The 8,943-nt window shown below is 38.5% G+C and overlaps 1 protein-coding gene across 1 annotated transcript; it reads left to right on the forward strand.

Moving 5' to 3' along the window:
• The first annotated feature begins 445 nt into the window (after nucleotides 1–445).
• On the forward strand, nucleotides 446–6,546 carry kcnj4 (potassium inwardly rectifying channel subfamily J member 4). The gene is made up of 2 exons (XM_084926670.1): nucleotides 446–530; nucleotides 1,834–6,546. Exons 1-2 carry the CDS (start codon nucleotides 508–510, stop codon nucleotides 3,458–3,460), a joined length of 1,650 nt encoding a protein of 549 aa, XP_084782796.1. The 5' UTR covers nucleotides 446–507; the 3' UTR covers nucleotides 3,461–6,546.
• Nucleotides 6,547–8,943: the final 2,397 nt, after the last annotated feature.

Raw genomic sequence — 8,943 nt, forward strand, 5'->3', positions numbered from 1 at the left:
AAATGACAACAAGCCTGGGATGTCTTGGGGAAAAAAAGGCACAGGTTTTCAGTTTCAGTCGATTTTCTGTAATTAAAAAGAAAGAAAACACTCCTTAAATTAAACAAAATATGCTGCCTTCTTCAGTGTGCGATGCCAGGCTGTGATTGATGTCTTTGTCAGTGAGAAGACTTTAAAACTTCAGATGACTTCTTTTTGCTTTGTCTGTTACACTTATGCATCCTCATGGGAACCACATTTTAACTCACAAAACCAAACCATGCATAGACTACCATTCCTCAGATTTTCCACTCATGCATTACTATTATGCAAAACATTAAATGTGGTGAGGTTGGTTTAAAAAAGCAAGACAACAACCATCACATGACAGTTTCTGTTGAATTTTATGCTTCTTCTAGGGGTCTCTTCAGTGGCCTGAACACCACCTGCTGTGAAGAGACCAGATGTTTGGGAGTAGGACACAGTTTGGCCTCCCACTGTGGCCCTCTACCTGTGATCACTGGTGCCATGGGAACAAGTAGAGCCAACAGGTGAGCCCAGTAATATCAGCCTGATGTGAATTTACTGATGCGGACCATTGGTCTTTGAACTCATTTTACTTGGTGTTGCTGGAACTGTAGCATCTCATTATTACTGTATCAGCTCTGTTTGGGCAGCTATCTTTGAATTCTCAGCTTCATCTCATTATTTCCTGACTAATCCTTGTAGAGGATCAAAGACTGTTGCGTTCACTGAAACAATTTCATCCTTTTTTAATTTGAACGTTGGTTGGTTTAGAAGTATCCAACCGTCCGGGGAGAATGGGCTTGTTAATTTGGGTTGGCAGGGTGAGTCAGGACCAGCTCAGGGATATTTACAGTAAGCAGATCCTTACAAAAGGCCAAGGCCGTCCTACGCTGTCCTGACCAGCTGCACATGAAGAGCTCTCACCCTCAGGTAGCTGCAGCAGGTCACGCACAGTGAAGAAGGAGGTTGCCTTGATGTACTATGCACTATGTTCATTTTTTCCCATTCTGTGTGTAAATCAATAGTCGGACACCTTATTTTTTGAACACACAACACCTAATTTCTTTCTTCTTTAACTGCCTGTTGTGACTTAAATATACCAAGGCGGTTCTTATGGATTTCATTTTGTCTTACAGTTTTGTGTCTTGCGAATCAGCATGATGTTTACCCCCAGCACCACAACCGCTCACATCCCCACCCAAGAAAAACAACACAGATAACATCGATTTGTCATTGTCAACATAAACTTAGCATCTCTCAAACAGAGCTCTCAAGTGTCAGTGGGTCAATGAATGATTAATAGAGAGTGTTAACACTCATTTACATATGATGAAGTGCCCCCACAGTACAGGCATGTCCATCCCAAAATGATTTGTCTGACTGACACTGAGTCACGTATAATCCTATAATCTGTGATGACAGCGATCCTTCTCACGCAGCTAAATTGAACTCACCTTCCTAGCAGGTAATCCTCTATGTAAAGGAGATGCTGATACACTCAGGTGAAGATGAGTTTGGTCAATTTAAGTAGACCATTTGTGACTCTGAGTTCAATATATGTTTTGTTTTATGACTGGAGTCATAAATGTTACTTGATGCTGACCTTCCAATCTGACTGGACTGAGAATGAGTAAAAGAAAGCAGCCAATGTCTAAGGACAAACTTTGAAAAGAGCTTCAGAAACCCCTTCAAAAATTGGAATTGGAAATTCTGGAGCTAATTGGAAGCAACAGATAAAGAAAAGAGTTTTGCACAGTACGCCACAATCAACTAAGAATAAAAGAAAAAAATACAATTTTTAATCCAAGTCCCTTTTTTTCCTGACAGGTACAGCATTGTGTCTGATACTTTACCAGAGGAAGAAAGGCAAAAGATTTCTAGCTTAGGACTCCATAACGGCCACAGTTCACCCAGATTCAGACTGCACTTGGCCTGCACCTCAGAAGGAGAAGACAGGAGGAGGTCAGGAACCTCCGCTATCGTGCCCAGCACGACGGAGCAAGGAGTGATGAACAACTACAACGGAAAGGTTCTGACAAGGGGCTCCAACCAAGTACGGAGCCGATTTGTGAAGAAAAATGGACAATGTAACGTTGTGTTCACCAACATGGAAGAAAAGGGGCAGCGCTTTCTAGCTGACATCTTCACCACCTGTGTGGACATCCGCTGGAGATACCTGTTGGCTGTATTCTGCACCAGCTTTCTTGTCTCCTGGCTGTTTTTTGGTTTAATCTTTTACACTGTTGCCCTGGCACATGGGGACTTTGAAGAGCACCCTACACTGAAGGGTGATGGACTGACACCTGGAGGTCTGCACGGAGCCACATCTGGACATACAACTGGAGAGCAAGCGCAAAGGATGCCCTGCATACTTCATGTTCAGGGGTTTATTGGGGCGCTCCTGTTCTCCATGGAGACCCAAACTACTATTGGTTACGGATGGCGCTGTGTTACCGAGGAGTGCCCTGTTGCTGTAATAACAGTGGTGATACAGTCCATAGTAGGCTGCATCATTGACTCTTTCATGATTGGCACCATTATGGCCAAGATGGCTCGGCCAAAGAAGAGGAACCAGACCCTCATGTTCTCCAAAAACGCTGTCATTGCGCTGCGTGATGGCAAGCTGTGCCTCATGTGGAGGGTGGGGAACCTGCGGAAGAGCCACATTGTGGAGGCTCACGTCCGTGCCCAGCTCATACGTTCGTATGTCACAGCTGAGGGTGAATTCATCCCTTTAGAGCAGATGGACCTCAATGTTGGCTATGATGAGGGCACAGACAGGCTGTTTCTAGTATCTCCACTGGTTATAGTCCACGAGATAGACAAAGATAGCCCCTTGTATACTCTGAGCCGAGCTGATCTGGAGGCAGATGACTTTGAGGTCGTTGTGATCCTGGAAGGAATGGTGGAGGCCACAGCCATGACCACCCAGTTCCGTAGCTCCTACCTTTCCAGAGAGATCTTCTGGGGCCACAGGTTTGAGCCTGTGATCTACGAGGACCGCGACCGCTACAAGGTAGACTACGCACGCTTTCACAAGACATACGAGGTGCCGTCAACGCCCCATCTCAGCGCCAAAGAGCTGGATGAAGCTGCGAGCAGGGCTTCTTCCGCTGCTTCTCCTGCGTCTGCATGCAGAGCCACAAAAGACTTGATCCCCATGTCACTCAACGCTTTCTGCTATGAGAACGAGGTGGCATTGAGCTGTGGGGAGGAAGAGGATGATATATTTGACTCTTCTCAGATTGTAGGGAAGGAGAGGGCAGAGGAGAGAAGGACTTCAGTTTCTGTTGACTTCCAAAATATGTTCCACGACAACTCGACCGTGACTTCAGGCAGTCACAATGTCATGTGTGTTCTTGACATGGACAATAACCAGATGGAGTTTGATATCTTACAGACTGCAATTCCTCTTGATCCAGTGACCTATAAGAGCGAGCAAGAGATTCAGTGAGAAGAGGGAGGGTATGGTCTCCCATGCTCCTCCTGTTTCTGGACCTGTTTTCTGCATGCCCCATACCCCTTTTGCCTTTCCAGTGTTATTTTATATTCACATTCAGTGGCTCAAAAGTAAGAAATGTTTCCTAAATAGTTTTGTGATGGAATTTCTTAGAGCTTTTGTCAAAGGTTCTTTGTGCAAAATAAGTCTGGCTTTTTAAATTTTGGCTCCTGACAGGATTTTGGCTCTTTTATTATGATTTGACAAAGGAAAGCACAGTGGCAGAAAAGCCCACGAACTTGGAATAAGAAATGTATATTTTGCATAATTAAAATGTTCTTTATCTTAACTTAATTTCTATGTGAACATAAACAATATATTTTATGAAAGAAATAGCAATTCTGATTTGAATTCTCTTTATGAAGAGAACTGAAGTTCTTCAAGTTTTATGCTCGATAAACTTCAGCCGGTTCGTGGATTTCCGTGATCATCATGCTGGCAATAGTTTCCCACATTGTCTTTTATATTCCCATTTGTATTGAAGCTTGTTTCTACTGCTGAAAGAAGTCAGAATTTTTGACTTACAAATGTACATTGAAATGGAAAATATTTGTGCGCTGCAAATGTTGAAATTTAGAGGAGAGAATCTTCTATATAAACGTTCATTCAAATATATTTCCTAAAACTGCCCTATAATAAGTTATTTAGCATACATTATTGATAAACTTTTTAATTTTGACAGTAGCAAAAAAAATTCTAAGTGCAATCACTAAGTGTAACAGAAGATGTTTTCTGAAGAACGTAATAAAGTTTCCTTAAGATAAACTTAGAGGGATGTCACTGGATTTAAAATCTAATGTTTAAAACATAGTTTTTAGCTTAAAGTTGATTTGTTAAAATGCTTAATTTTTATTAGTGTATCAAGACTAAAATAACTTTATCAAGTTAGCATAATGATTAAAAAGCAGAGTACACTATAAAAAAATTGTGTAAAAAAAAGGGGAAAATGTCCTGGTAATTTTCTGCCATTACATTTTTAATGGAGGTTTGCGTATTTGGTAACTGGTAAAATTATTGTGTGATTAAAAAATACAGGAAAAAAATCCATAAAAAGTTCATATGGAAAATGATTTCATTTTAAACCAGCACATTTCACTGTATTTTTACAGATTTTGTTTTTACTGTGCAGATTTCTTGATCGCTCCCTTCTGAGGATTTTTTTCTTGGTTTGTTTCTTGTGGAGGTTGCAGGCTGTGATTACAGAATCAATACTGAGAATTGGCTTCAAAACACATTTGCTCTGTTACTGTTCGCCAAAGAAAAGTGTGGTGTTGGATAACAGTGGCCGGTGTACAGTACTTGCGTCTATGATAGTAGGAAGCACAACAGGAAACAAAGGGACGGAGGCTGTTTGTGCAGTCTCAGGAAGTGCAATAAGTATTTGGATGTGGGTGGACGGGATTATTACTGATGTCTTATGAATTGTTGCAGACAAAGTTGACATGGTGATTGTATGATAGATGACATGAGAAATAAGTTTCCAATATTTACTGGGAAAGCATGCTGAGAGAGCCAAATGATATGATAGATGATAAAAGTTTACCATGGAAAATACTAAAATACCTGTAAATAAACATTATTTACTTTACTGATTGTATTGTCAAATATTTCCCATCAATTAGTTTCAGACTGAGGCCTGAACAAATATGTATAATATATTTACCCCGTGGCTTTTACATGCAGTAATCAGACTGTACCGACTACAATATTCAGTCTGATGGTTTTTATTTTATCTTATTGTTTTGTTTTGTTTATTGAGACTTTTATGAGTTTATTTTATTTTTTTTGCTGACTGCTAGCAGGCGTGTTTGTTTTGTATTAATGTGAATGTGTGGGAGAGAGACTGGGTGTAGAAACGATGTGCATCTGAGCAACAAACAGTAAATAGTTTTAGTTTTCACAATGTTTTATTGTCAAAATTCTCAATCCAGATAACTAGGATTATACAAAGCATATGTAAAGCAACTCAACTGACAAACATACACTGCCAGCCAAAGTAAAATACTTACTATGGTTTAATGAATTCAACACTGCAGGATGACAAAATAAAAAATACAAACATAACTGACTTTTAAATAACTTACACTTTGATGTGCAAATCAGTTTCACGTTTATCATCATGTTTATTCATATTTATAAATGTTTTTGACAGTGCAGTGCAAGTTTTGGTGTAAATGTTTTTTTGTTCGCCCTAGTACATCTCGTAAATAAGACTGAAATTACTGTATCCATAATAATTTTCTTAAACATTCATATGAAATGCATATTTAACACATTTAAATTCAAATTTTACAATTGTGTGAGTTTGATTTGACAATGACACCTTAAAATACGGAGGACCAAAACATTACTTAATTAAATTAACATATTAAATGCAAATGTGCCTGATTTGGCACATTTGATGGCATATTCATTTAGTTACTGAAAGCAGGTAAGCCACCGAGATGCAATAAACAGGTAAAATTGGAGTTCTGGACTTCTGATTCTGACTTTTTTTTAGTGTGGTTGTTCGTGTATTTTCTGAAATTTTACTTCATATTTATTTATTGAGACATATACGTTGTCGGTTTTGGTTCTCCATATTTAAATGTCATCAGATTCTGATTAAAATGTTGTTAAATTTCTGTACTTGTGTACAGATTATTTTGACATGAACATGGGCAAAAAAATACAATTTTAAGTTACTCTGAAATATTTTTAAAAATAAAAAAGTGAAAACACATTTTTCACAAGGTTTTGACTGGCAGTGTATTAAAGTCTTTATGTAATGTCAGTTCTGGATTGTGTAATACTTGACAAGAATGGGTGTTAACTTAACAAGTAAGTGTTTTGTATCCTTTGCTATAAAGTCTTCCTGCTTTGTAGAAATCAAATGATTTTCCATTCCTTCCTTGGGGATTAACACACGCACTGAGCAAACTACTGTCAGACTGAAATAAGCTGAAAAGATTTAAAAACAAAAAAAACCCTGAAGTACAAAGCACTTTATTCTTTCTTGTACAATTTTTGATGTTGCAAATAAATATTTCTGTAATTATGTCTGTAATGCTGTTCTCTGCTCACACACACACACACACACACACACACACACACACTCCTTTCTAGTGTATGCACTGAACTCCTCTGCACTGTTTGCCATTCCTCTCCGCAGCCACTAGATGCCTCTGCAGCTGTTTCCATCACATGAGAAGTGTATTGCTGCTTTTAAGTTGGCTCAGGACCTGCAACCTAAATTTATAATTTTGTTTTTCTTAAAGGCAAAACTATAAAAATATATATATATATCACTGGAAAAACAAGAGTTTTGGCCTCAGATAGTTTGATGTAATGGCAGGCGATTGTTTTTTTCAAATGTCTGCCTTTTTGCACTAAAGGGCATTGGCCTGGGTGTGGCATCTCACAAGGGACACCACAATGGTGCCAGAGAGCTGAAAGCATCATCATTATAACATATCACTTGATAAACAGAGAGAAAATGTGACTCAGATTTTGATGGGTTTTGGTCTTTTTTTAAACTTATGTCCTGGAAATGTGAGGTTCTTTTTATAGGATTGTTTTTTATTAACAGGAAAACTTTTATGAACCTCATTAAAGGTTTCACTGATGAGAAGACACAAATTATGTTTGAAGGATTCAAAAGGTACACGCTTTAAACTTACGGCAGCATTTCCTGCTGCATTAAAGATATCTGACCCCCCCATAAAAAACAGCTATATTTTCAAATGACAGTAATCACAGCAGGCCATGGTACATATCACATGATTAGCTTTCAGTGCTACAAAGCACAATCCTAGTGACTGATAAATGTTCAAAGGGCTCTAAAGTGTGCATCCATCCAGAGTCACATGTCTGTTGTGTTTGCCTCTGAAATGGATGGTTTGAACAGACAAAAGAAAATCAAAGGAATATCGGCAGAAAGCAAGCACGTCAAACCAGACTGATCATTATCTTTAAATGCATATTTGTTTGAATCAAAGGAACAGATTGACAACTGAAGCCCCCTAAGGGTATTTTTTTTATCCAAAATAGGTCATTTACACATATAAAGCACACATTTTGTTTCTGTATGCAAAGCACGGGTGGAGTTAGTGATAGCTGGATTCTCTTAAGTATCCCGTAAAGCTATGACAGAAATATGAGATGCACAAAAGCAGGCCAAGTGGACTTCAGCTATTATCAATACACCTGTGCAATCCTGAACTCTGACAACTCGAAATATCTGCAGTGTTTAGTTACTAAAAGAGATGATCTAAGGTTATATTTGAAGTTCTCTGTTCAATGTCCAGGGACACTATACCATCATGCATTGTGATGAACAAAAAAGTAACAGACGGATGAGAGGAAGCAGCGAAACAACCTCAACTGATGACGCTTAAAGTAGTTTTTTTTTACTTATATAAAAAAGTATTTACTGTTTATTCGTTTTAATCTGTCATATTTCATTTGTGTGGCAGAAATAACATAATAATAGTGCAGGAATAACAACCTATTTCTGTATGTAGGAAAGAGGGGATAAGGATCGATTTGGGAAGCAAGGCATTTGTCTGCTGTCAAAATGAATATTAAACTGCAGAAATTCAGTCACTTACATATTTAGGAAACATAAATATGCTGTGTTTTCTCAGATGTATTTATAAAGCTTTAAAACTATTTTGGAATCGGATCAATTCAAAACAACATTGTAGGAGGGAGACCTAACACTTTTTGAAATATTCTAGTCTCGGAGACTTCCAAACTTTCCAGATCTGATGACTTCATGATAATTTAGCCAAGAAAGTTTGCAAAATTAATGCAAGTACTGGAACTTCTTGTGCAATGGAAGCCAGCGCCCTCTGCTGGACAAGTACTAGAAATTTGTTCTTGACTGGACCTTTTTCATCGGTGACATTCTAACTCTAGTTTGATGGAAAAGATTGTGTGCAAAGAGGGAAGAAAACTGACTGGCTTCTAATAACTTCATGGACAGCAGTACCAGCAATCTTTTACACTTCTAGTCAAGCGTGTCTAGATGCAAACTCTCTGTGAATCTTATCCAACTATGCAAAATTACTGCTTCTGATAACGTAAAAATGCAGAAAATCCAACATGACACAAACAAGCAATGGTATGTTGATGTCATTTGGTCGATCAATCAATGGAAGTTGATTTTAAGTCACAGTCAAAGATCAGTCCTACACACTGACTATGGCCAATTTAGAATCACATAGAGAGATAAATATATCCTTTTTGGAGTCTTAATGGTGTAAAACTGATCCACTGATTTGCAGTTCAGCAGGGTGTAGTGTCTTTCAGGTCTAAATACAGAGCAGACCTCCTAATGTTACACATTTGATGAGTAACTATAAAGGGAATCCAGCTTCTCAGTGCATAAGTTATTTCTGCAAATATGGGTGCTTAATAAAAGGGGTCGCACTGATGGGCTGCTTACAACATTAAGA

Source organism: Perissodus microlepis, chromosome 4, assembly GCF_051167445.1.
Source record: "Perissodus microlepis isolate ML-2025 ecotype Zambia chromosome 4, ASM5116744v1, whole genome shotgun sequence".
Taxonomy (NCBI): domain Eukaryota; kingdom Metazoa; phylum Chordata; class Actinopteri; order Cichliformes; family Cichlidae; genus Perissodus; species Perissodus microlepis.

What these genes read in the sequence shown, in the direction of transcription:
- kcnj4 (XM_084926670.1), top strand. Translation starts at nt 508, where the DNA reads ATGGGAACAAGTAGAGCCAACAG. An exon ending in GGAACAAGTAGAGCCAACAG is followed by an intron (nt 531 to 1,833) that starts GTGAGCCCAGTA and finishes TTTTCCTGACAG; the next exon opens with GTACAGCATTGTGTCTGATA.